Source organism: Stylophora pistillata, chromosome 1 (assembly GCF_964205215.1).
Source record: "Stylophora pistillata chromosome 1, jaStyPist1.2, whole genome shotgun sequence".
Classification (NCBI taxonomy): Eukaryota; Metazoa; Cnidaria; class Anthozoa; order Scleractinia; family Pocilloporidae; genus Stylophora; species Stylophora pistillata.
In genome coordinates, this window is record NC_142519.1 from 14,192,661 (window position 1) to 14,220,642 (window position 27,982).

General features: G+C 37.4%; 4 protein-coding genes and 1 long non-coding RNA gene across 12 annotated transcripts in view; 2 read left to right on the forward strand and 3 right to left on the reverse strand.

Annotated features, from left to right (window-relative positions):
* Nucleotides 1–13,833, forward strand: part of LOC111324338 (neuropeptide FF receptor 2) — a 21,318-nt gene extending 7,485 nt beyond the window's left edge. For 2 of the 7 annotated variants that reach the window (XM_088738899.1, XM_088738908.1), the window contains 3 exons: nucleotides 10,449–10,563; nucleotides 11,120–11,468; nucleotides 11,781–13,833. In XM_088738899.1, the coding sequence (XP_088595025.1) occupies nucleotides 11,168–11,468; nucleotides 11,781–12,583 (1,104 nt within the window). In that variant the 5' untranslated portion in view covers nucleotides 10,449–10,563; nucleotides 11,120–11,167 and the 3' untranslated portion in view covers nucleotides 12,584–13,833. The other 5 variants (XM_088738888.1, XM_088738894.1, XM_088738904.1 and 2 more) reach the window with 5 other exon arrangements.
* Nucleotides 1,357–3,264, reverse strand: LOC148741329 (uncharacterized). Its single transcript, XM_088738949.1, has one exon. The coding sequence runs from the start codon at nucleotides 2,940–2,942 to the stop codon at nucleotides 2,229–2,231; it is 714 nt and encodes a 237-aa protein (XP_088595075.1). The 5' UTR covers nucleotides 2,943–3,264; the 3' UTR covers nucleotides 1,357–2,228.
* LOC148741330 (substance-P receptor-like) lies at nucleotides 13,471–15,873 on the reverse strand. Its single transcript, XM_088738870.1, has one exon. It carries the CDS (start codon nucleotides 15,531–15,533, stop codon nucleotides 14,403–14,405), a length of 1,131 nt encoding a protein of 376 aa, XP_088594996.1. The 5' UTR covers nucleotides 15,534–15,873; the 3' UTR covers nucleotides 13,471–14,402.
* A 4,287-nt stretch (nucleotides 15,874–20,160) lies between these two features.
* On the forward strand, nucleotides 20,161–22,149 carry LOC148741331 (uncharacterized). The gene is made up of 3 exons (XR_015993319.1): nucleotides 20,161–20,292; nucleotides 21,187–21,240; nucleotides 21,990–22,149. It is a non-coding gene; the product is annotated as an uncharacterized LOC148741331 (long non-coding RNA).
* Nucleotides 22,150–23,585: 1,436 nt separating this feature from the next.
* Nucleotides 23,586–27,505, reverse strand: LOC111324293 (QRFP-like peptide receptor). 2 transcript variants are annotated; one of them, XM_088739003.1, is made up of 2 exons: nucleotides 27,169–27,505; nucleotides 23,586–25,068 (listed from the first exon to the last, which is right to left on the reverse strand). In XM_088739003.1, the coding sequence occupies exon 2, from the start codon at nucleotides 25,058–25,060 to the stop codon at nucleotides 23,906–23,908; it is 1,155 nt and encodes a 384-aa protein (XP_088595129.1). In that variant the 5' UTR covers nucleotides 25,061–25,068; nucleotides 27,169–27,505; the 3' UTR covers nucleotides 23,586–23,905. The 2 variants fall into 2 exon arrangements, with proteins under 2 accessions (XP_088595129.1, XP_022783548.2); XM_022927813.2 differs by lacking the exon at nucleotides 27,169–27,505 and adding an exon at nucleotides 26,297–27,148.
* Nucleotides 27,506–27,982: the final 477 nt, after the last annotated feature.

Here is a 27,982-nt window from a genome sequence, read left to right on the forward strand (position 1 = left end):
AATCATTACGGTGGCCAATTTACTTTAATCATTTTCTCAACAAGCTTAACATATATACAAGGCTGAGGGAAGGCCAAGGAACAGGAAAGGGTTCCCTTACAAAAGGCCACCCAAAAAAGAAAAACATTACACATACCTATATATATTTGTAACAATATAATAATAATAATAATAATAATAATAATAATAATAACAATAATAATAATAATAATAATAATAAGTTAGGTTAATCATTCAATGTCTAACTGGTATAAATAAGCCTTACAAAGACTCTTAAAATCAGAAAGAGACTCAGACTTTCTGACATGCACAGGTAAACAATTCCAGGCTTTAACTGTTCTATGGAAATAGGAATATTTTAGCATGTTTGTTCTCGCATATTGAGTTTTAAATGACAAATCAGCATTTCTTAGTTCATATGCTGCATTTTTTCTGGAAATAATAAAACTAGATAAGTTAATATTTAAAAGTCCCTTCAAACATTTGTAAAAGAAAATCAAGTCAAGTAGAGTCCTTCTAGACTTAAGGGTTAGAAGATGGAGAGATTTCAACCGCTCCATGTAAGATCTTCCTTTGATCATGAGTCGAGTGGCTCGTCTCTGAACGCTTTCAATCATGTCCTGCAAAAAGGCTTGGTGAGGGGACCAGATTTCACAGGCGTATTCAAGGTGAGGCCGCACAAGGTGTATGTAAAGCTTGCGAATCACAGCAGACTGTGTCTGATTTCCACATGTCCGTTTAATCAGCCGCAGGATCTTATTTGCAGAATTTACTTTTGTAAAGATGTGGTCATGCCATGCTAGTGTGTGATGTAGCATGATACCTAGATCTTTTTCCGTGTCAGATAGGAGTACTTGTTTCGTACCAAGATGATAGATATTGAGGATTGGTTTTTTCTTCCTTGTTACCATTTCAACTTTGTTGATATATCCAAATTATTTCGTTACTCCCACCGACGCAGCCCCAAACAGTTTCTTTCGAAACTATCAGCCTTTATTCAGTTTGACTGAGTCTGGTTGATGTTTCCAAGTCAGGCCAAATGTCTTTAATGAGTAGCATCACATAATTCGACCACCGAAGCTTGCAGGCAATTATCATGAGCTTTAAATAAACGGCTAGACCAACAACTTCAGTAGTACAATGCTATTGTTTATTTATAAATGCATTGATCGATTGGTTTATGGTGAAACCGGCATGCTGGTTTTTGCAACAAATATCCGAGTACAACTTCTGTATTCCCGTTTTACAAGCGAAACCTAGTTACAAACGCCTTTAGCTAATACTGCAGGCAGGCAAGTCGAACAGATATAAAACGACTTTCGAGATGAAAGTTTTGAAAGATCTTTATGGTCAATATCATTTAAGAATAAATATTAGCGAGAAAAACACACAACGTTTCGATGACTCCATGTCATCATTCTCAAGTGAGAAGAGAATAAAAATGAATAGTTAATTTATACCATACGAAGGTGACAAACGTAAAAAGTTGAAAATTTAAAAAAAAAAAAAATTAAATAAATAATTGCGCGTGTTGAGTTCATAAATGTAAACTATTAAATAAATAGTTTCGCGCGTATGGAATCCGATTGTTTGTTCAAAGTGGGCTTCATCTTCTTTATGAAAAGCATTTCATGAACTAAACAGTCCAGTTTCCCGGTGCACTTTTTAAGTACGTTGAAATCCTTGGTCAGGTCGCCGATGGTTTGTAGGCCGTGGTCGTTCTTGAGATGTTTGCCGATGGCTGAATTACGGTGCTCATCAATACGTTGATGTAAATGCCGGCTGGTGTACCCGACGTACTCTGCATCGCACAGATCACATTTATAATTATATACAACGCATTGTTGGCTAGCTAGAGGAGGTTTAGGCTCACGTATTCTGAGATCTTCACAGATTTTTCGACCCCTGAACACGGGTTGAAGGGTGTGATCGATTTTGTTGCTTAGATCTGATAATTGCCTTTTCACTGCGTCAGCTGACTTTTGATCTTTAAAAGGCAAAACCACTCGGTGAACAGCATTTTCGTTGATGGATAATTGAGCTTGCACTCCAGGGTTTTCCGACCTAACTGAGGTGACAAAGTGAGAGATGGTGGAATTGATGAGGTGGTCGGGATACTTGAGGTTTGTAAACTTCATCTTTAGATGATCACATTCAGATTTGAAGGACTCCCATGTGGACGACAGGCGGAATGCACGATTAAACATGGTCTTGGGTAGTGATTTCTTTTACCTTTTATCGACGTGGCTCTGGTAATGAAGCAGTAGGCCTGTGTTTGTTGGTTTCTGATAAACACTAGTTTCTAGTTTACAGCCTTTCTTGAGCACTTTCATACCGACAAAAAGGAACTTGTTTCCAGATGCTAGCTCCATGGTGAAGTGTATGGACGGATGGCAGTTATTTAGCGTTGATAATAAATCTTCTGCCGCTGGTACACTTGTGACAATAGCAAACGTGTCATCCACGTACCTTCTGTAAAATTCAGGGAGCTTGTGGTCTTGATCTAGTTTTTCTTCGATGGAACAGAGAAATGCGTTTGCCATAAGTGGGCCCAATGGAGAACCCATGGCCACACCGTCGATCTGCTCGTAAAGATTGCCATCAAATTGGAATAGTTGATTCATAGTTGCAACTTCCAGAAGTTGAACCAGTTTAGGCTTTGTAATGCTGAGGTCGTGTGTAGCATTAAACCAGTTGTCAGCGAACGTCTTCTCAGCGATGATTTCGATCGTTTCTTGAAGCGGCACATTAGTGAATAGTGACGTGACGTCATAGGATACCAGAATGTCATTCTCGTCGATGACTAGGTTTTGAATCTCATCGGCGAAGGAGAAGGTATCTGATATTGTGTAGCGATTACTTGACAGGGGCTTCAGTTTGTCATCAAGCCACTTGGCGAGGGCATATTTGTAAGTGCCGGTGGCAGATAGGATAGGTCTCATCGATAGATTCTCTTTGTGTGTCTTAGGGTGTCTTATGAGCACCGTAATTCAGCCATCGGCAAACATCTCAAGAACGACCACGCCCTACAAACCATCCGCGACCTGACCAAGCATTTCGACGTACTTAAAAAGTGCACCGGGAAACTGGACTGTTCAGTTCATGAAATGCTTTTCATAAAGAAGATGAAGCCCACTTTGAACAAACAATCGGATTCCATACGTGCGAAACTATTTATTTAATAGTTTACATTTATGAACTCAACACGCGCAATTATTTATTTAAATTTTTTAAAAAAAAAATTTTAACTTTTTACGTTTGTCACCTTCGTATGGTATAAATTAACTATTCATTTTTATTTTCTTCTCACTTGAGAATGATGACCTGGAGTCATCGAAACGTTTTGTGTTTTTCTCGCTAATATTTATTCTTAAATGTCTGACAAAATCCAATGTCATTCGAATGCATTTACTGTAGCGAATTAAGAAATAGCAATCAATTGACTGAAGCTTCCCGAGGTTGATCTTAGGATTGTATTCCTAGTAAATAGTGTCACCGTTTTTTTCCGAAAAGCAAATAAAAATTCTGTGAATATTACGTTTTACAATTTATAATACGCCCTTTTTGAAACGTAAAAATTACGTCATTTAACCCGAACGTGGCGGTTTGGTAACAGAATGATTATATTGCAATATACAACTAAAGATTGATGATTTATCTTTAACTGGGATTTTCTGAAAAGTATCTAACTTGGAAGGGGGCATTGGGATTTCTGGTTTTGTGGTTTGGCTACTTTTCAGATCGGTTTTACGGTTTTTGCGCCAAAAAGCATCGGTTTTTCGATTTTGGTGTTCATTGCGGTTTGCGGATTTTCTGTTTTTAAGCATTTGGTTTTCAGTTTTTCCTATTTAGGCTCCAGTCTGATCTCGAACAGCTGTGAAGCCTCTTTATGCTTCTCTTGTCACCTCTGTATCGGATCGATTAGGGTTTTGATAATTTGGATTTGAAAATGTTTCGGTTTTTATAGTTTTGCATACGGTTTCCGGTTTTGATCGAAGTTTCTTGCGGTTTTGGTTGATATTCTCTACGGTTTTGTGGTTTTTAATAGACCTCAGTGCCCCCCTCTTTATGGGAAGTACGTTTATTATTCACCGGGGTTAAGAATATAAATGAACGTTTACTGCCAGATTCGCCAGCAGTTAATGATCACGACTTTTTCACTGCTTAACTGCTTTTCCTGCACACATGATTATGAGATTAATTCAACCTTAACAACGTGTCAGTATCTTCGAGACACATCATTATACTAAGTCATACTGCTAAATTAGATGGCGTAATGCTCATTCCCTGCAAGAAGAATGGCATTTATAGAAGTATACACATCGATACAAACAATCTTTGAACGTTAGTTTTTTCTTAATAATAGTAGTTTAGAGGAGAATTCTTAGTAGTATATTGCGCCTGTATGGCCTCATTACATATTCATATATTCATAAGTAATTATTCATACCGTGTAGGTGTACGAGGGGTTTTAGAGTTAGGGTCTGTAGTCACGGATGGAATGGAATGGGTATCCACAGTTGAAGGGAACCATTGACTTGGATTGACCCTTGAGTTCACTCATGAACTTTTCTCGTGACGCTCTTTGTTATCCGAACGCGTGAATGCTCTATTGCAGCAGCGGCAAAGGTGTGGCATTATCCGATCAGAAGTTTATCAAGGTAAAACGACTCCCATTTCGTGTCACAGCGATACTAATGAAAAAATGTAAGGTTCTGTGCTTTTTATGTATTAGTCTCACCACTTTCCCTAACGTATCACCGCCTCAAACACCACTAACACCTTCTTTTCCCGTGTGTAAGGTATCTTTGTTCTCGCTAGATTTTGAGAATGTGTCTAACTTGGCACAGAGTTGATGGTATTTTTTCTATAATTCGATCAATTCAGTTTTTACCTGTGTCTGGTGAGATATCTTGGGTGTCTTTTCTTTCCTGCCTTCCGGTACTTGTCGCTCACTTTGTCGCTGTTGTAGCAAGGATTGATATTTTTCTTTGTGTGCGGCAAGATTCTTTTCAATCTCTTGAATCGCCTGATCTAAGACCGTATATTCTACTTGATGGTATGTTTCATTGACACGTTTCTGAGCTTCAGCACTTTGCATCTTAGGGTAACGTTTCCTTCATTTCAATCTTTTGGGGATTGTTCCATTCTCAGTATGTTTTTTATATTCCTTCAACACATTCCATCTTGGATTCTTTTGTTCCCATTGTTTTGAGAAAACCATTAAATTTTAAAAACCCTAACCCTAATAACCCCTCGTACACCTACGCAAAATTTAACCCTAACCCTAACCCTAACCTTAAAACCCCTCGTACACCTACACGGTATGAATAGTTACTTATGAAAACATGAATATGTAATGGTGCCATACAGGCGCAATATACTACTATTCTTCGAGGTCGACATCGCGAGTCAACTGATGACATTGGTGATTTATACAGCAGAGTTGGTTCATGACATCCCTAAAAAATTGTTCGTTTTGTTCATTGGTGTGGATGTTTTACGTCTCCTGCTACGCAATAGGACAATAAAATAATTTCCTATTGAATGCACTAATTGCTCATCTATATTTTGTGTGAGAAAAATACACCTGCAGCCTTTGTTTTCAAAATGACAAATTAATCAACCACTTTGTGTTACCAAATATATGCTCCGCTCTCTGCAGAGGACCATCGGCCGGAAAATGAAAAATAGCAGCGGGAATCATCGAAACAATTTAAACTAGCTCGAACAAATGGTGCACTCTACACCAACCACTGTGTGGTGTATTGCTAGATGAGATCAAACTTTTTAAACTTCACTGTGGGTGAGAAACATATCCACTTTTGAGATCTATTCTGATTTCAGTGGTAGTTCATTATGTATAAATTGGTTAGTTCTGCCAGATATGAATCGATGAAAGAAGTTCTGAAATAACTTTAAGGTAAGGAAAAATATTCTATGAATTCTTAGGTTGGATAACCAAAAAGATTATTTCATCCAATTATTCGGTTTTGGACGAAGAAGGCAAAAGGATTTTAACTAAAACTGAAGAGGACGAGTTTACAAAAATTTATCCATATGTCTAAAGAATTTAAAGGGTAAGGGCATAAAGAATATATCTCCTTTGCGTATATTCTCCGATTGAAAAACCAACAGTTTAATGAAGTTTTTTTTCCTCTTATTTTGAGGGTACAGTTCGTGCTAGAAACAAATTTCTCAGCAAACGAAGCGTAAACATTAATCTGATTACTTTTGCCACTTTTTTATTTTCAAAGTATATTTTAAAAGGAGTTCAGGAGATTAACTATTTGGTATGTTTACAGATGATATTGGACCAACAAAATGTTTGTAAATAGCATATAGTGCTAGACCTTAATTGGAACTGAAATATCCTTATGTTGTGCATTGCTGAAAATGTCAAAAACGTATTGTTCAAGCTAAGGTGAGTAAAATTTGCCCTTGATATTCTATGGTAGTTGTTCTATTTCGATAGTTGTGCAACATTACGAGGTTCTGAAGTTGACGCATGCGCATTTTTTTACTGGATTTCAACGCACTAAGGCAAAATTCAAGTTGTCAAGATAATTTTACACGAAGCATCCTCCATAATGGACTTGAACCATGAGAAACAAACATCATTTCATTTACAGTAAATAAAGACTGGAAAAGACATTATCAAGGTATCGAGAACCCGAGTCATTAACATATAGCTGATAATGAGGGTCTGACTTTTAAATGACAATGTTTGAATATTTAAGTTCTATGCATTTTTAGCATGGTGAAACTTCTTTTTTGTCTGGCTGAGAAATCATTTTTTTACGCGTTCGCAAGTTTACCTACATCTTTTACAATCCTATTCTATTGATTCAGTAATAAGTAACTCTACAACTATAATCCATCGCAACATCTAGACGAGAGACAACCTTTGCTCAAACACATTATCAAAGTTAAGTTTGTCAGACCTTTGGCTTTACAGCTGCAATAAATTATTACCGCACAGAGGAACCCTGAATTCTAATTTTGCATTCAATTTGATTAAATTTTACAAGAAGATTCCTTTTTTCTTCGCCGTTTCTTACTTGCTTTGGTTATTTATAGCAAAACGAGTACAAAAATAGTTTACAAATGAGTTTGTCTAACCTCTAATACGTGGCGGGCTCTGTTGTCGGCGATCCTGTCTCAGTGAGTTTGTCAGAGCGACGATGGGCTAGTCTCGCCTTTAAAAACGATAACTGCTACCGGTTTATCTTTAAAAAACCAACACTTAACTCGATTGAGAAATACAGGTTCTTCTTTAAGAAGATTTATCGACTATTGCTTAGTGAGGAACGTTTTCATGAAGTTGCGAATGGCATTTATTCCCAACGATCAATCTTGTTATTGCTATGCTGAAGCAAAAAATGTAGGAAATCAGGAATTGGAAGACATTGTACGTCATTTATGAGGGGTGATTCACTTATCATGATATTGTCGTCAGTTCCGTCTTGTAATCCCTTTATCTTTACACAAATATGCGCTGTGGAGCCTAATGCAGCTTCTGCCGATGTCAGTCCAATTGGATTCGAGTTTTTGGTAATACTTAGGCTTGTCAAAAAATGAAAATGTTCACGTTTTTAGGAAATAGATCACATACAATCTGCCAGCACCAGTTAATCAGGGGAATCTTTAAAAAGGGTCAAATTGATTTTAACTTGACTCGAAATTCCCTTGCCAGGCATATTTTGACGGGTTTAGTTTCATTATATCGATGACACAAAAAAGTTTTTTTCATCATTTCTACACTTTAGCGTGGATATAAGTTTTGGTTTGACACTTCAAAATTTGAAATGAATGGCTGATAAACGAGAAAAGTGTATGCTGGTGATCATAATGGTTTTCGCCATTGTGTTGCTGTATGTTTTGTTGTCAGTACGATGCCATTCACGAAAAACGTTTCGACGCCAAAATCTCGGGAATTTCAGTGATGGAATATGCAACTAAAGACAGCCAATTAACACAAGAATCTCAATAACATGCATGCCAAAAACATTGGTAACAATTAATTTTGGGACTACTGCCGACGAAAATGTGTAAGTATTTTGTCATATGTCCACTAAACCTAATGATTAACTGCTCAAATACTCTATTTATGCAAAATATGAGCCAAAAAATATTTTCAAAGTTAACTTCCTGTTTTGATTTGTGATGCTACACAATGGTCCCCAGGAGAGTGGGGACTGCTTGAACAAGTTTCCAAGCATTTCGTCACGCCGTTCAGCAGTAGGTAACAAAATGGTCGTTGATGATTTTGGCAGATGGGAAGCCTTTTAATGGCTTTTACGTATAAACAAGTATCCACTAAGATACGATATTAAATTGAATATGGCAACGTCCTGAAAATTCATCATTTCTAGAGACTTCAAAGGCCTGAACGTGACGAGTAGCTGCTTAAAATGCAAAAAAAGATTGAACTAAATAGCTCGTCCAATTTATTAGTGATTCCAGTTGTTTCCAATTGGTGTTGAATAGCGTGTAAAATCACTCACGCTGAAAAGCGACAACATCGCCTTTACAAATTTACTCTTCACTTTTCAGGTTTGTCGTTTGCAATTTGTGTCACATCGTAGTTCATCACAGCCTGTGTTTTCTATACTGAGTTAGTTGTTTCTCTTGTTTCAGAATCTTTAAACTCAAGCTCAGAGAGAAAAACTGAGCTTCAAAATTCCAAAAAATAAAAAAAAAAACAATTCAATCAATTTTCTCGTCGCCATTATCGAAGGGTGGACACAGTATATCATTCTTGCTCTCTCCTGGGCATAACGTTATCGTAGGAATTTTCCCTAATGCAAATGTAATATATTCAGAGGCTTTTTATGGAAAGTTTGCTCAAGGCCAGTCAAATTAGTCACGGAAATCAAATCTATATGAAATCCTGTCGTTGTCTTACAAATAGTAATTACTACTGGCCAAGTAGCTTTTTCTGCCAAAAGAAGAAACTGAAAAGGAGAAATCAAAGAATGATTAGGAGCGATGATATCCTAACACGGGTAAGAGAACCATTCGAAAAAAATGCACGCCAAACTTTTAGAGACGTATGCGCAAACAATCTCACAAGTCCATTTTACACAAATGATTTTGAACTAAAAATGACATCCGGAGTTATAGCAGAAGCATTTTTCTAATACGCCTTTTTTAGAGTTTTGGTCGGTAGACCTAGAATGACTTTAATCTTAAATTCTTAGAAACAAGGGCTTTCCAAAAAGTTCTGCGAGAATCAAAGATAATGATAATAGCCCTTATTTTCACCATTTGAACGCCATGGCTCAAAAAGGGAATTTCAACAAACATACAGATCTTATTCATCCTGTTTTAATTAGTGCAGGAAACATCACAAAAGCCTCTTACGAAACTAAACCCAAATTGAATTATGATTACCCAGTCAATTACATTTCAGGAAATTACCAGCGGAATGGTATACAACACTAAGAAATTGAATACTGATAAGGACCGACAACGTCAAGAAGTAAGCATCATTCATTGGTCGAAACTAAAAGGGATCAATGCACGTGTTTGAGGGATCAACTAGAACATAGTTATACTTGCAAATTATGGTTTAAGCGTATATGATACGTTTCCAGTTTCTTTTAGATGTTACTGTAATTAGTATCTACGGTGTCAATATCCGGTATTTCGAGGCTGCATCAAATCACTGGGCAGATTTCGGTAGCGATTATACATTCGTGTTTTGGGGTGAATTTGGTTGTTGATCAGAGGTAATTTTTTTCTGTTTTCCCTCTACAAGTCATTGGCTTTATAAGCTGAACAACACCACGAGCCGTGAAGAGCAGAAACTTACAACTTGACGTTCTTTAGATCAACTTGAACCTAAACATAACCAGGTTTTTCTGACTCTCGGCTTTATACCTTCCATGATTTTTATTGAGTGCTCGCTTTTTTTCTGCATTAGCAAAGTATCAATATCATCGAAAAGGGTGCAGGGAAAAGTTTGATCTTCGCAAACACATATCAATTAGAGTGACACTTCGGTCAAATTCGTTCTCTAGATGAAACCTGTTCATTTGACCAGCTGTCAGCCAATGCTTCCTGTGCTGGCCGAGCATTTTAAATTAATTTACTGCATGAGTTACAAACAAAGTAACTGTATATCTTCCTACCCTAAACGTTTTGGTTTTTGTGTGGGAAGAATTGGCTTTTGTCGTAGCTTAAGTGGGGTTGCTTAATCAGTCTGCTGACTAGTGTGCCAAACATATCTTTTTAAATGATCCTGTTAATCAGTGTTTCAAAAATGGCGTCGAAAGTAGGAGATAGGCAAGCTGCTGCATAGGAACACTTCTTTAATAGAGCGTATCTTTTTTAATATGATAGACTGTACAATTGTTTTTCAGTCACAAAAAATTGATAACTTACTGTATATCAAAGCAAATATTCCCCTTTAATTTTAATCTACATTCTAACTTTCATTTTAGAAAGAGAGGTGAATATATTCCAATCAACCAATACGCAACTGCTTTCGGAGAGACTATGTTGATCTACTCTATTTTATGCAGTTGATCAAGCAACAACTTCCTATCGTAGGAGAGAGTATGTTGACCTAATCTATTTTTTTCAGTTCATTAAGCAACCACTTCCTTTCGTGGGGGAAAGTATGTTAACCTATTCCGTATTTTTTCCAATCGATTTAATTTTTCGTAGGACAGAGTATGTTGGCCTATTCCATTTTTTATATTTCACTAAGCAACGACTTCCTTTCTTAGGAGAGAGTCTGTTGACCAATTCTATTTCTTCCTTTGATTAAGCAACATGTACAACTGCCTTTTTTTAAAGGAGTGTAGACGACTTCCCAGTGCTCAGTATAAAACAATCCTTGGAAAAATCGTTCGATTAAGCGTGAAGCACTTGTAACCGTCCGAAGCTAAATGCCATCATGAGAAAGTAATGTGTATATATAAAGAGCTTTTGCTTTTTAATGAGGGCAGGGAACCCCTCTTTCATCTTGTGGATTCAAGACCTTATAACGAATAGAAGTTTAGGTGACCTTTAACCAAATTCTTCGTTCAGGATCTATTTCAAAGAAATTACTGGAAACAAAACACTAATACTTGTCATTTCATTTCGTATTTTATACGATTCTCTGTAGATGGAAATTGAGTGATTGAATTATTCCAGTGCGAATAGCGTCAAAAGAATGACGAACAGCACAAGTTCCAATACGACAGAATCATCTCCACTGCCCTCTGGCTGCACCAGCAGACCATTCACACCTATAGAGATATGGTTCCAAGTATCTTCATTTCTGGTCGTTGTATTTTTCTCGATTATTGGCAATACTGTCGTGATCACCATTATTAAGAAAAAAAGGAGCATGCACACTCCAACAAACTATTTCATCGTAAATTTGTGCGCAGTGAATCTGTTGATCTTGTTACACAACACACTGCCGGACATCTCGGGAAGAATTGCACCTCAACTAGGATTTGCGGTTACTGGTAAGAATTCTTCTCTGTGTTTTTCGATTTAGATAAATGGCGGTGAATATAAATTTTCCTTGTTTTTTGGTGATTTTTTTTCCAAGACGCGAGAGTCCTATACGATGAGCTTCCTGTGGTAGTTCCAAGCTTTTTGAAAGCGCAATTGTGTTATCTACACTTGTGGATGATTTCATTATGGTGTCATAATGCGCCGATCGATTCAAAGGTTCGACATCCCCCTCCCTCCCTCTCTCCCTCCCTCCCTCCCCCTTCCGACCCTATCACTTCACCTTTGTTAGTTCTTTAACACTTTCTGTGCATTCTTTACAGGTTGGCCTGGTAAGATTCTTTGCAAGCTGCAAGCATTTCTTACGTCTTGTACAATAAACTCCGCCATCTTGACGCTCGCACTGATTGCTGCTGATCGATTTATTGCCATATTTTTTCCCCTGAAGAGACTAATTCATTCCCGAAGAGCGATCCAGCTTATCTTTTTGGCATGGCTTATCCCGGCGTTACCAGGTTGCATCTTTCTTTATGTCAATGACCTCGTTGATTACAACGGAACTGTGTACTGTATGGAGATATGGGAACCAGCCATCCCAAGGTACTATAACACAATCTACACGACAGCCGATTTCATCATGTTTTATGGCTTGCCTTTGTTGGAAATCATCATTCTTTACATCGCCATCATCTACAGGATATGGATGCGAAGGATTCCAGGGCACGTGACGACGGCCAATCAACAAGTAGAACTCAAAGCCAAAAAGAACGTCCTCAAAATGCTCATCACAGCTGTTCTTACGTTCGCATTATTCTGGCTTCCGGTTAAAATAAATGTCATGGTGGGACTCTACAGCCATTCTCCCTGCGTGTTAACTCCTACTCGTCGATTCCTGGCACTCTTTCTGGCCTGTGGTAACTGTGTGATAAATCCAATTATCTTCATTGTATTTAGCCAGGATTTTAGAAACGGTTTCAAAGCTCTCTGCCACTGCCTCCCCTGCTTTACTTCTGATGTTCCTCGTGTGCACCGTCAGACCATGGATGTTAGCGGGATAAGCTTCTCTGTAAAACACAATGGTCAAAGTAGTCTTAGCCTGACAAAATTTAAGAAGATTGACGACTAGTGCAACTTCAACTTGCAGCTCCACCAATGAATTGAATGAATTATAAGCACTCTGAAATGATTTTGTGCCATTCACTTGTTGACATTCCACCTCACACCTCCCGGAATGTAATTTTATTCCTGCATAACAATCCAAAATACAGTTTAGTACAAGCAACTTAACTCCACAGATGGAAATTCGCTAGAATCTCCCACACTTAATAAGTACTATTACATAAGTAAATTAGGAGCATATTTAAAACTTATGATTAGCTCACACGATTTCTATCGTGATTCAAGTTTCTCGCAACATTTGAAAAATTAGATGAAGTCTGATCGCTTTCGGGAAATGATAAGTGAACTTTGCTCATTTCATGGTAATTCTTAAGGTCACTGGAAATTTCTAGCCCCCAGATCCTCAACTAACTCCCGCCAGACCTCGTGCTTCACTGTTTTCTATATGGCTTCCAGAAACTAGACCTCATATTAGGGGGAGAGTTTATCTCTCATTCATGCAAATAAACTATAAGATACGAGAGCTTTCTAGGCAAATGTGCAATTGTAGATCCCATGAGGCGGAGGGAAATTGGAGCTTTCACCTCCTTTGAGCCTTTATTGTTCCAACCGTTATTTTGGAGATCTCACATAAATATTTTACAACGCTGAACTATCAAAGCAGAAGAAATGTCTGTCTAGAAAACTTCTTTCTAATAGCAAAGCTGTGGATCTATTTCCATTCCCCCTTTGTTTTCAATCTTTCAATCTTATTTTAAATCTCAGATATTTGATACTTTATCCATGAAATATACCAGTTTGTACTGATTACCTGTCGAGGCTTGCCGTGAAAATAAGGGATTCATTTGATGTAAATATGCGTAAGAGCTATTGCCTACATGAAACAGTGGAGACTACAGAAGAACATTTTAATGACGAGATGAAATTGATTAACAATTAAGCTTAACAGCCAAAATAAATACATTTCATTTTTCATTAAAATTTCTAGGTCAGCTGATATTCATTTGGTCGGCTGCATTACAATAGGAAAACAAAGAAGAACCTTAACATAGGCCACGTCAAATGTCATGCTATATCTCTGGGATGGAAACTAATGATTTTAGACACTAATAGATTCCATAAACTGGTGGTAGTTTGTTTTTCTTAGTTTGCGCTGTAAGACCCTATAATATTAGTGTAAACTAACTTGTAATTAGTGCAATGTGGTTCGAAATAAAATTAGTAACTAAAACACAGTTACAAACATTTTCAAAAAGAGTAGATGAATAAGTGTGCTCATTACGTAACACAAGCCTAAATTTACGATAATGTTCTCGGATTGGTGAAAACAAAGGTCTCTGTACAATTCGGTGCCATATAATTATTTTGGGTCAGATTGTTTTCATGGGATTCGTTTCCATGACAAGCGAACGAAGATCAAATTTTTTTTATATAAAATTCATCTCTGCAAAGGAGTATCCTTTTTTAAATTATGTTTATGTCATCGATTCGAATATGATTTTATTTCTAGCGCTATTCTCAAGGGAGCGGTTTGTTTGTGTATTCTTGCGAGAACTCACAACTGATCCAGTCGTCGGCAAGCGTCTTAAAAACTGCCCCCTATGATTTGAGGGAGGTAAGTTGCTTGCCATTTATGTGAAAGCTGGGACGTAAACTTTTCGCGCGCAGCAAATGTAATTTACATCAAGTGAAACTCTCCATCATGTCTTTTTTTTACCTCGCATGGCTTAAGGGGGGAGCGCGAAACTGTCAACTGATCTGCGGGTTAGAAAATAATGTGTCAGGATGGTTATCATGCATTCCCAAATATTCACCGATTGATTTTCTCACGTGAACTTAAATCCGGTGTTGGTATGGTGCAGACTTTGTCCCATTGGGCCTAATTCTATTTCTCTAAAGGTCCGAAGGGATGGATAGCTGATCAATGTACTTCTACTGGAGTACATATGCATTTTATTCGATTTGCAAGGAGTGCAACAGCGCTTGAGGACTTTTTTCATCCCTTTCTGGTATTCACTGTTAAATATGATGTAGATAAACGGGTTGATAGAACTGTTTGCGTCGCCAAAAAAGAGCCCCAAGAAAGCTACGTATTCTGGGGGATAACATTTACTGTTATTCGCGGAATTAAAATGAATCATAAGGTAAATATAGAACGGTAGCCAACAAAGTGTAAACACAAAAACCACTGTCATACAAATCTTCAGTATTTTCCTTCTTGTCTCGAGCTCCAGCAGTAGGTTCGGTGCTGTAACATTTCCTGGAACTGTTCTTACCCACAGTTTAAATGCGATAACTGAGTAAAGAATTGCTATTATCAGGAGAGGTGCGACGTAAAGTGATCCAAACAAAACCAGAGTGTAATGCCTCGGCGATGACGCTTCGTCGAACAAAGGCTCCCAATTCTCACTGCAATAAAAGGCACCTTGCTCTTCGTGAAGTCGCATAGCGTAGAGCATTGGCGATGCAATAGCGAAGGACGATCCCCAAATAAGCAGCAGAATCATAACCACTGAGGTTTTACTTGCTGCATGACGCATTGGAAACATCACTGCACGAAATCTGTTGATAGCGATAGCAGCTAAGGTGAAAATGGTACAGGCTTGCGCTGCTCCTTGAATGAACACGACAAACTTGCACATGAACTCTCCAAAAACACCGCCGAACCATTCAAATTGCTTGTCCGCTATCAACAAACCGTAATGCCAAATCTGCACCGCCATGTCGAACACGGATGTCAAAAGGTCAGAGACTGCCATGTTAATGATAAAGTAGTTAATGATCGTCTGTGTTCGAGGATAGTTGACGATGGCACCGATGAGGATACTGTTACCAATTATGGACATGATAAAAAGGGTTGTGTATGCCAACAGTTGACAAATGGGTATGAGTGGAGACGAGTTGGGTATCCCACAGTTTGGTGAATCTGTGGCGTTCAAGGTAATGTTACCATCCATTTTTTTTTCTATGAAGTAGAAGTAAATACAAGTTGATTTATTCAGAATAGCTCCAGTGTATTGACAGATATCCGTGCGATTTTATTGACAAACAGAACAGGAAAATATCAATATAACCTTTTTTATTGAAGTATTATTAGGGATTGTATTAGCAGAATTATAAATAACCCCGCGGTTTGTTTCTTTTGATATATTCGATAGTGAAGGACGAAGCCTTTAAAATCACTGAAGAATAAGCCAGTTCAACTTAATGATATATATACCGCAAGTAAGTACAAGTGTGAGAATCCAACTACCGTGAAATAGAGAGATCAACAGATTTTTAATGTACATCATCAAATTGTGCAAATCTTGATTCGAATTGTTTGTTCTTCTATGACACTTCATCGTATCCCTTTTCTTAAGGCCATGTTAAAAAGAGTTTGCTTTAACCGGATACTTTCCTGATCTGACGTCCAGATTAAACATGACTGATAGAAAAACTCTTGAGTCTTCTCAAAATCAAAGGACTTACCCGACTCCTACCTAGGATAACGACTTTGGGAAACGTTTTTCTTCATAAGGAGTTGGGTAGAGGTGAGCGGTGTAAATTTATCACCAATAGTTGTTTTAAACTCATTTATTCATGTGACAACTATTTTCGGGTGCAAATCCCGCGTGAGTTGCTCGGAGGTGAATAGCAAAGGATATGTGTGGTTTGAGTAGCAAATAAGAGCGCGCTTTAGACGCTTAACATGCTTAAGTATGTACTAAATGTTTCAAGTTCTGCCAAACAGAAATGGATTGAAAGAGTGGCGAACTGCAGCGATTCTTTTACTTAGAGCTGTGATCTGATGCGGCGATTCGGTTTTATAGACAGCCGACTGATATCGTAAAATACTTTCATTCGCTTTTATTTTTTTTCCAAAACTGGTCAAGGCCTAAGAATTTTCAGGGCAGTTGTAAGGCAAGTGAGAGGGCAGCAAAGTTAAGGAGCCATTCGGGAATCATATCAAAAAAAAGGATTAAATAAAAAAATTCTGGCAATTCCCTGAAGTTTAATTTTTTTATTTTTTTTTTTTATTTTTTTATCCTTAAATGAAAGAGGAGATTGAAACAAAAGATAATTTTACGGAGAGCTTGTGAAATTTTATAAAATAAGATGTTTTTCTACGACACAACAGACCGTTGCTATTACTAAAGTACGCTTTCATTCAAAACATTTCTTAACCTCCACGAGACACTCCGGACAGGATATATTTTTTAAGGTGTACTTCTGTGTAAACAGAAGAAAACAGGATCTTTGTGTTCAGTTGTAAGTAAGGTTTGTGATGTAAGTAAACGAACATGTACACTGAAGAATGATCTTGAGTAAAACACAGATCACTTGTCTTTACTTTGAATGGATGAGTGAAAACTTTAACAACACAGCTGAAAAAACAGTCAAATTAAATGATCGACAGGATTCCTGTGGAGTTGGCATTAGTTTAGTTGTTGCTTCGCTTCTTCCAATGGTGTTGCTTTAACAATCTACACTTTAAACATCATTTACCTCCAGCTAGTTTTTCATGACATTGAAATATTCATCAGTTTATATGCTTTGAGTAAACCAACTGAAATGCTCTCGAAAGCATACAGATCGGATGTCTTTGCTTAAACAGCAACGAATGAGTAGGTGACTACTTTTACAAAGCGTTTGAAAGACAAACCAGTTTGCCTCTGTGTGATGAAAATAACACCAGTAGTTTTTTTTTTTTTTTTGAACCCTTAAGGCGTTCATCCCCTCGATGTACAATAACAGATTTTCTTATTATTTATACTGAGATTAACGTAACAAAGCACAGGAGGTGATGAAAGGCTTATGAAACTGTTTACGGGTTGAGGGGTTACCTGAAATTGTTACTTTTTTTTCTTTTTTTTTCTTTGCTGTTCAAAGTCAAATCCACGAACAACCAAACTTATTGAGAATTCAGAAGGTCGTCCTCTTATGACTCCTTCTAACCTTTCCTTTGATCCCTAAAAAATTCTAATTATTAAGATGTAATATAGTTCACGCGAATATATTTTTAAATAATCTTTCACAAAGCTTCAAATAAACTTCAAATCATCGTTTGCGGTAAAATTTAGCCCGTGATATTATAAGATCTGAAATGGCGCGGGGAGAGGCAAAACTGCCATTAGAGAGGAAAACTGGTTGTGATTCAGGAAAGAAGCAAACATTCTAATTTGAACTAAATGAGAGAGTAAAACGTAGAACTTTAGTTTGTTTTCCGCGTTACGTCTCACATGGAACAAATGAAGACTACGTGTTCGCTTACCTTTGAACTGGCGAAGCTGTAGATAGGCTCAAGAAACCTTGTTGTAGTTAGATTCTTCTTCTCAGTAGAAAATCAATACAGTCCACAGATAACAGTCTGTATTGAAGTGTGAAATTGAAAACCATGCAAACTGATAGGACCTTTTCAGCTCCTTTACTTTGGGTTAACCTATCTGCCTTGGTTTATATCACGGTGACATTTGTTGTTTCAGTGGTCGAAAGCTAGAACATAAATTATGCTCGAGACGGCTTGGCAAGCGACTTTTGAGAAAAGCATAAAACAAAATTTCTTTTCAAGTGAAAAGTTATATTGCCTATATTCACACGTACTGTATCACTGAGTGCACACCTATTACATTGCAAAGATTGCCTGACCCCCTTTTGAGATAAAAACTGCAATCTTCCCCAGCAGCTGCGTTTATAACCAAGATAAGCTTAAAGAGGACTAAAAATTTATTTATATTTCTTCCGACAGTCTCTTGACATTGGACCGAACCCTCCTGACATAAGATAAATCTTTATTATTTGATTCCAAAGAATATGGCAAGAAGTCTTAATTATATATTTCTTTCCGCTTTTAATAACAATTAAACGAGCTTCTGATGTACATCTTTCATTCTTCGTGTTCTTGAGCTTTGTAACTTTGTCAGATATGAGCAGCATAAAAAATATGGCCTCAGTATTAATTTTCGCTTAAAAAGTAAATAGCAATTAAGGACATCTATACCATATTACAAACTTTTATGTGATACGTAATATGAACGAAAATCCCTGTATTTGTACACTGTAGTGCGGTAACAATGCACAAAGTAAATCTTTCGCGAGTTTTTCCTACACGCAAGTGCCGCAAATTAAAATCACATCCGTTTAGTAGAACTGATGTATAGAAGTCATTGTATTTTTCAGCTTGACGCGGTCAATTTTGGCAAAGTAAAGCGCATTGAATAAAGTTATATTTTGTACTCCGAAAATAAATACTGTAACGACTGATGTAAATAATTGAAAGAAAATCACCACAAGTTTTTTCAACGGCTGCGAAGAATTGTTTGCAGGCTTGACAAATTGCAATAAATCACAGCGCTATTTATAGCTTGCAGTCATCCTTAAACTACAAAGATTAAATACAAAAACACGGAAAATGAAACAGCAGAAATTATTACTAAAATCATATATATATACCAATATTTAGATTGGGAACATTTCAGTTATTTATTTTCGTGTTTTTTCGTGCTGCTATGCTGTAACCATACCCACTCATTCTTCTAAAAATATATTTCGCTGAAAACTATTTTTTTAGAGGCTTGGAAATATACTGGGGCAATAATTCGATTGGTCGTTACTATCGATGAAAGTGTTATGTTTAAGAGAAAATATCTTTTGAATTGACCGATGACTGATGTAATAATTAAAAACCGGTTTTCTCCCACCAAAAACGAAGTGAATTTTAGGCAGATGAGCCAGATATGGAAATAAGTGTACATGTATTGCAAGACTATTTGAAGTTCTCAGAAACAATTGATGTTTATTTTAGGATTGTTTATTTTCCCATGTGAAGACCAGCAATGTACGTAATGGATTGATGTTACCGTGAAGAAAAATCAAAGCCTCAATAAATAGTAAGGGTTCAGCCTTTTTTCTAACATCGTGATTGGTTGTGCAAAGACATTTCGATGTACGGGCTCGTAGATCTTGTCATCTTTGTCGCATGATTCTTAGTGCGTGCGAAGCGAATTGCGTAAGGGCTTTGTACAACAGAAATCATTTTGATCGCAAACTCATAATCACATTTCCTATTTCTACTCACGATTAAGAGAAGGGGAACGGTGCTGCAGCTCGAACGAAGAGTTTAAGTATCTCTTTCCGTCCTACTAATATTATAACAGTTAAGGAAAAAACGTCTGTTTGTCTGCATGGGAGACAGACAGACTAAGCGAGCCAGAGTCAGAAAAGCAATGTCACTCCGAGAGTCAGAGAATTTCATCAATTTTGCTAATTGCTGTTCCAAAATGATACGTTTGCAAAGCGAATCATGAGTCTTTACGTATGATTCTCACGGATATTAGCGAAAGGAATGATCACGTGCTTGCGAAACTTAGTAGCATGAGTTGAAAAATGATCTCTATGGACCCAGGTTGGAAGGGCGGATCAGATGAACATAAGTTTGGTGACTAACCATGCCACTTGTGAGAAAAAAAATACAAAAGAGTATCAGAAATATTGCCAACAATGGTTTTTTTTTTTTTAATATAGTAGTGAAAAGAATTATTATGCATTAATCGTTTGATAAAGTTCTGAAAATTGCCCCATCTAGACGTGTTTGATCCACCCCCCCCCCCCCCCCCATCACCCAAAAAAAAAAAAGAAGAAAAAAGAACGGAAAAAGAAACAGGGAATTAAAGATAGAGACTGAGGGTAAGAGAAGAAATCAAGCGATACACAGACTGAAAGACTCTGCTGGACGAGGTAGATCGATATGCACTCCACTTCTGAAACCTTCTAATTATGCAAATTCTTATCAACGCTCTTCCTATTCAAACAACGATGAAAGCAGTTTCCAAAACTAAGATAATGGCGAATTGATTTCACGCAGCGTAACATGGTTTAGTTCCAGAAAGTTAAAGAGGTTATCAGGTCCTGTATAGAGATTCCCAAGATCACTAACTCAGTGACTTTTCAAAGTTATTATGTGAAAAAGCTGATCATCGATCGTCCACGCATTTACGTTGAAAATAATCCCGGAAACCGAGTCAGAGACACAATGCTGAAAACGAACAGTGCTTATACCTTTCCTCGACGTTTTTTACTTAGATCTAAAAAATTCGCCTCTTTCTTTGCGAAGATCTGCTATTTCTAGATTTTCTTATTCAATGTCTTGGGGACGCCATTGCCGATACTTCTCCCGTTTTATTGTTGAGCATATCTTTGGCTAAATGTGGTAGAAACCCCGAAGACTTCGAAGGAAATTTCACTGTTTTGTCTGCATTAATTCTAATAGTAGTGATTGACTATCAAGAGCGATTTTCTGTAAAACCACGGGTAGGTGTGCAAGATGGAAAAATTGAAATCTCCCAAACTTTGTCACATTAAAGCCCTTATGAATCTATTTTAGAAAATACAAGATTCAGTTTCTTGTGATTGATGTTTTCCAAAAAAATAATTTTTTTGAATTTTCACTTCCGAGAGGCCCTTAAACCACCGAAAAATGTGCTTCGCATCCTCGCTCGGTGAATAGAAGCGGAATCGAATACCATGAATACCATGACTATTGCGATATAAGATGATTTTATGACCCTTCCTTGGCATGAAAACGTTGTGGTAATTTCAAGATTCCAATCTGAATTTTTAATTTTCTTTCAGAATCGCCCTCTAAAGCAGTTTCATCGCGACAATCAATTTTGCCATTTTTCAAAGGTAAAAACCCTTCCTGGTATATGGCTTTCGTCGTGTAAATGCTACTCCAGAGAGAGAGAATTCTTTCTTCTTTCAATATATGAAATAAAATTTTGGGGCAATTCAATTCAAGCAGCAAGTTTTGAGAACTGAAAACATCAACGGTACTTGCGTGAAATTTACAACTTTTGAACTTGCGGTTGCAATGACGAATACAAGTGGTACAAGAATGAACTTGGACAGCAGTTTAAATACTTCGAGAATTCGATCCTTTTCCATCAGTTCAAAAACTAAACAAACGATTATGACTTCGTAGTTTCAATTATAATTATCTGAAAGGAAAAGCATTTTTATTGTGCAAAATTGAGCTGTAAATTGAACCTCTTGACAACACTTCACTCACATAGTAGTTTATCATGGTATGATACTTTGACCTTGTCCATAAGAAACATACAATAAGTGATTTTTTAAAGAATAGCGATGCTTTAAAACCGTTAAGTAAACGGTTCTATGTTGCCGTCACGCTTTGTCCACGGCATGAAAATTTTTTAAAACAAAAGAAAAACAGTGGACAAGAAAGGCACACTGGGAAAATAAACTCTTTTTCTCTTATTAAAGTTATACTCATGCTCTACAGTCTAGTTTACCACCTATTACTTATCCCTCGTGTGAATTAACCCTAAACAACAAAAACAACAACCAAAAAAACACTATCCATTTGCGGAGCAAACACCTGTGTCATTTAATTACGTTTTCATTTGGTCTTTTAGTTCCAGATTATTCTCAGCCGCTCAGCTTTGAGCGCCAGTTTTCCTCAGGGGACTTTGCAGAAGTATCTCAGGCGGTCAATCAGCCAAAATCCAGTTTACAAGAGACTGGTGAACAACATTAAGATGACAAGGTAGAGGACCGAGACCTAAGCGCTATGTTTTCTTGTCTGCACGATGTTACATTAGCTGAGCTTACGCAATGGTCTAGCGCATGCGCCGTGACGAGACCAAGCACATGTTCGGGACACAAAGTTTATTTTCCTTTATCTGAGATAACTAAATAAAATTACTGTAAAGCTGCATATCCTTTTACACACGAGGGTTGCCGCGTTGAGATTAATCAGCGTCACTATTTTAATTCCCAACAGGAGATCGGTTCCTGTCCCAAGATTGATTTTATTTGTTGTTGCTGTCTTTTTTTTTTTTTCGAAAAGCCTACACAGCATTCTTTTAGCAATTATGGGATTTACTAAGGAATGTTTTTGTCTGCTTTGGACCCAAGCCCAAGCCAAAGCCAAACCCCCTTCCCTCCCCACCCCACCCCCTTACCTGGGTCTAGTCAAAGAGGATGTCACCCAATCTAGTTTAGCTGAGGGATTTTGGTCTTTTTTCAACAATGTATGTATATGAGGTGAGTAAGTGTTTGTCCTATTCTGCCATCATTTTGCTTGTACGATTTCTTTCAGACGAAATGCGAACATTTTGATGAATACTTTTCATATTTAGATAACTGTTACAAGCCAGGCTTCAAAGTAAACAAATACGCAGGTACGGGAAGTGTTGCCGGTCATGAGGTTTACAGCTCAATTTCGCACAATAAAAATGCTTTTCCTTTTAGATAATTATAACTGAAACTACGAAGTCATAATCGTTTGTCTTGGTTTTGAACTGGTGGAAAAGGTTCGAATTCTCGAAGTATTTTAACTTCTGTCCAAGTTCATTCTTGTACTACTTGTATTCGTCATTTCAACCGCAAGTTCAAAAGTTATAAATTTTACGCAAGTACCGTTGATGTTTTCAGTTCTTAAAACTTGCTGTTTGAATTGCCCCAAAATTTTATTTCATATACTGAAAGAAGAAAGATTGCTCTTTCTCTGGAATAGCATTTACACAACAAAAGCCATGTACCAGGAAGGGTTTTTTACCGTTGAAAAATGGCAAAATTGATAGTCGCGATGAAACTGTTTTAGAGGGCGATTTTGAAAAAAAATAAGAAATTCAGATTGGAATATTTTGAAATTACCACAACGTTTTCTTACAAAGGAAGGGTCATAAAATCATCTTATATAGTAATAGTCATGGTATTCATGGTACTTGATTCCGTTTCTATTCACCACGCGAGGATGCGAAGCACATTTTTCGGTGGTTTAAGGGCCTCTCGGAAGTGAAAATTCAAAAAAACATTTGTTTGGAAAATATTAATCACAAGAAACTGAATCTTGTATTTTCTAAAATAGTTTCATAAGGGCTTTAATGTGACAAAGTTTGGGAGATTTCAATTTTTCCATCTTACACACCTATCCGTGGTATTTACAGAAAGTCGCTCTTAAAGGCGTATTATTTCCATAGACTACCTTTTTATTAAACAACCAGAAATACATGTTTGTCTTTTTATTCTTTTTTTCGATATTGAATTGAAATTTCATTTCTCGCTGGGACCCGTGATAGATTGTTGACAGGACCCGAGTAAAAGACTCCATAACGCGACGACATTCGTGCTCAGATAAATAAAATAAACATTGTTCTATTATCGTGTAGGTCGCAAATTTCAATCCATTTGAGATTCCTCTTCAAATAAGGTTGATTGCCTGGAACAGGTCCCCTTCTCCTAAGTAAATACATGATTAATTTGTACATTCTAATGGAAAAGAACTGTTCTCGTATGGTAAACGCGTGAACTTTACTTGTAAATAGCTTTAGGAATTGAATGGAGACATCCTTAAGGATGACCGCGATATCTCCTCCATTTCCTTTATCTCACGGATCAGAGGGGCTCGTCGTTCTTGTTCTCGTGTTGTCTCTTCGAAACCCAAATCGGACTGTCTCACGGTGTTCTGATTTGTTGTCATCATTGGTACGCGACTTCCATGCATAGTGGGAAGGCATGCCCCGTTAGCACCCCTCAGAGAAACACGACACTCTTTGTTGAAGATGGCGTAAATACATGGATTAATAGCGGAATTTGCATGACCGAGGAAAAGACCTAAGAATGAAACATACTCAGGCGGACAGCCATGAAAGATAAAGAGCAGACACAGGTAAGTGTAGTATGGAAGCCAACAGAGTCCAAAGACGATCACAATTGTGATGAGCATTCTGAGAACGCGTTTCTTTGTGACATGCTCCACGAACTGATTTGGGGCAGTGATGTTTCCTGGCACTTGCCTCCTCCAAACCTTCCGAACAACGGCTGTGTACAGCATGGTGATAGCAACAAGAGGTAACGCGTACATTATAGTTAGCAGAAAGATGGTATAGTTCCTGTGAGACTTCTCACCGTCAAATGCAGGAGTCCAATCCTCGGTACAGTGTAAGGTGCCATCTGGTTTCTCGATAACTCTCATAGCGTACAACATTGGTGACGCGCTGACCGTGGAGATCACCCAAATAATGACTATAGTTAGGGTAGACAGAGATTTAGTGGTACCCATTTTGAGTGGAAAAAAGACAGCAAGATACCGATTTACAGCCATGGCGACAAGTGTTAGGACAGAGCAAGCCACGGAGAGACCCTGAACAAATACAATAGTCTTACATAGAATGACTCCGCCAGCTCCGTCTAACCAGAAAACTTGCTGTCCTGTGGAATATTTGATGTGGATCCAGATTTCTATCGTCATGTTAAATAAAGATGTCAACAAGTCAGCAATCGCCATAGACACAATAAACTGATTGATAGCGACCGATCGTAGATGGTGGTCTTTTAACATGATCACCACCACGAGAAGGTTTCCTACTGTTGACAGAATGAAAATACACAGGTATGCAGCTGCTTTAGCGACCTCTGCTGCTTCTCCTTTAGTGAGATCTGACCCAGGGTCAGGGCAGGAACTAGTGTTGTTGGACGCCATAGCTTTAACTAAGAAAAAAATACATATAACAAATGAAATAACAACAGTACTTTAAGCAGCATAATTATTGAGCTTCATCACGCCGTGAGTTATAGAACGTGAACTTTTCCAAGACCGCAGAGTAACAGTTCAAATATCTGGTTGGATGGTTCCGGCAACTAACTTGTTCCTTTACCCATGTAACATTATTATGCTTATAACCTTTTAGGAATAAAATCGTTGATGCTGAAATTAAGAGCCCAAGTGTAACTCCTGGTAAGGCAAGAACGAATTGGCCACCTTCCATCACAGACTCACAATGGCTTGCTGAGTTTTCAATTTAAGATCCAAGTTGAAACCTCGACATTCCCCCCAAAAGTGTTCGTACTGCAGTTTTAATGTGGTCTACCCTTATCATGTCTGTTAGGCCAAATTTTATCATTTTTCCATACATCTATGTGTACAATTGAATTATGAACCACTTACGACGACAATGAATCTTTCGGAAGTTTCAAAAAATCTTCCACACGAACCATTTTTAAATTGATTGTCTTTTACCTAGGATAATAGTATTAAATTTTTTGATAGTCAAAGGTCTTCGTCAAGTTTCATTTATGATCAAAATTTTATATGAAACTATTTTAACTGGGATGAAGGATTTAGTTCTCCGTTGAAACCAGTACATAATTTTGTGCTATCCAAACGATACCTCTTACAATTTTGACTTGAAAGAATATTAACCTGTCGCGCAGACATGGTTTGACACATATAAACTCTTCCAACGTCATCTTCTTCACTAATTTTCCTTTTTTTGTCTACGAGATTAAGGATCAAGGAAATATGTGTCAAAATGTCTTTTCAATGCAAGAAAAAGGAAAAGCGTAGACGTCTGTATTAATTACTTTGACATGGAGACAAGTACGTTTTCTACATTACACAGTTCATTATCATAAATGGTACACTAGTCGAAAATATCTAGAATACTTTTCGCTTGAAAATATTTGCAGTCTGTATGACATAGATATAAGGAAAAGAATTTTTTTAACGACGAGACAGGCCATTTTGACTTGCTGAAAAATGAGTTGGCGAACTATACACAAAACAAATGTGCGACTGATCAAAGCAAAATAAAAGTTGGCAGTAAGTGCGTGCATGAGCGCACTGCGTGGATGAAAAATTGGAAAAAAAATACGAAAAGAAAAGGAATTGAAATGAAAATGATAAAAACAAAACAAAAAAAACACACTGATAAATCACCTCAAGAGCACTGCTTTGGATCTTCTTCTCAGAAAAGAGATGGCAATAACACTACTTCACGGCCTTAACAATCTTAACTAAATAGCTTCCTAAATAAAGTAGCAGAAAATTTAAAGCATTACATAGACTTGCTATCAGCGATAAGCTGATAAGGAACAACAAAGGTTCGCCAAAATTAATGCCTGAAATGGTATTGTCCTCTCCATTTTGCTCCCCTCGATTAACTATGAAAAAACCCAACAGGAAGTGCATCTCAAAGGCTTATCTCTAGAATCTGACCTCACACAAATTATTTTCAGCATGAACAACTTCCTCTCGATTTTCTCTTTCATGGCAATACTTGTGTCGAGCCAAATCTTAGCGTTAAATGCTAGAAAAATCTGCTTTGCAATATTTTTGATTGCCGGCCTCCTTTAACGTTTCTTTAATTTTGCTCCACCATCTTGTTGAGTCAGGACTAGTTTATATCAATATCCGATATCGAAACGTGACTGAGGCATTGCACGGAAACGTTCAACTGATCTACGTCGTGATAGACCATTTCAACAGCGTATCTTCATCTTGAAATAAATGAAAGCTAATTGAAATAAGCCCTGTACACAGATATTTTTTTTACTTGAATTAGAGAGCTGTTCCTGAAGAGTAAGTTTGAGATATACTGCGGAAACTTCGTCAATTCATCTCACGTTATAAACCTACGCCCTGGAACCATTTTATCTAAAACGGCTGAACTCGTAGAAAACTCAGTACGCCGGGTCGAGTGACACGTTTAATTTTTTCATTTGCCGAAATCCAACTGCCGTGTGAAGCGGCTCTAGAAGCAAATCCTTTATTCATCATTCCCTGGAAACTAATGATACTATCTTTCTCACCTCAGTGGAAGAAAACAGACTGGAACAAAGAGCTTTATCGGTCAGTTCAAAGTAGTGGATCACGAGGATGATGTTCCGCTTCGTCACCTTTCTGTTGTGACAATTTCAGGATTACTTACACACTGTCAGACCTCTTTTGACGTTTAAACAGAGATCAACTTACATTTCGGCGCCGTGGCATCTGAGTTTGCTTCTCTCCGGAGTAAAGGAAAATGATGTAAACTAAATCAATATAAGCTAGTTATCAGGGTTATATTAATCAAATTCTCGTGAGTTGGAGATTAAAATAGTAATTCGCGCCGTGTTTTCCATTATCGTAAACGGCATAAGTACAAACAAACGTTCCAATCTTGCGATGAGAAGCGATTCTTATTGGACAGCCGACAGTACAATATTTGGTTCTAAAGTAAATGGTACGGTTGGAAACGGAAGGGAAAGCTATAAATGTATAAATTTTGCGATCAGAAATCACCATTACATGGCTCAATTTACGGCATCAATAGGGAATTAGAAATCTTGCTTCCTCCTTTTTTTTCTTAATTCGAAAAAAAGGAAACATGCTTGGATGACAACAAAAATTAAATACACCATGCACCAAGTTTATAAACGTCACTGTAATATGCGCTTTACATATGCAATGAAAGCACTGTCTTCTTTCGTGTGCTACCATGGACTTCTTTTCTGTAAATATGTTATCCTTGGTGACCGATCAGAAATGTGTTAAATTTACAACACAGAGACGCCATAGCTTCAGATACAGATGACAGGGGGGTTAAAAAAAAGTAAAATTTGGAGGTAAAACGAAGAAATGGTG

Bases quoted from the DNA above. Each gene is read 5' to 3' on its own strand.
- LOC148741329 (XM_088738949.1), bottom strand. From the start codon at position 2,942: ATGAGACCTATCCTATCTGCCACCGGCACTTACAAATATGCCCTCGCC.
- LOC148741330 (XM_088738870.1), bottom strand. From the start codon at position 15,533: ATGGATGGTAACATTACCTTGAACGCCACAGATTCACCAAACTGTGGG.
- LOC111324293 (XM_088739003.1), bottom strand. From the start codon at position 25,060: ATGGCGTCCAACAACACTAGTTCCTGCCCTGACCCTGGGTCAGATCTC.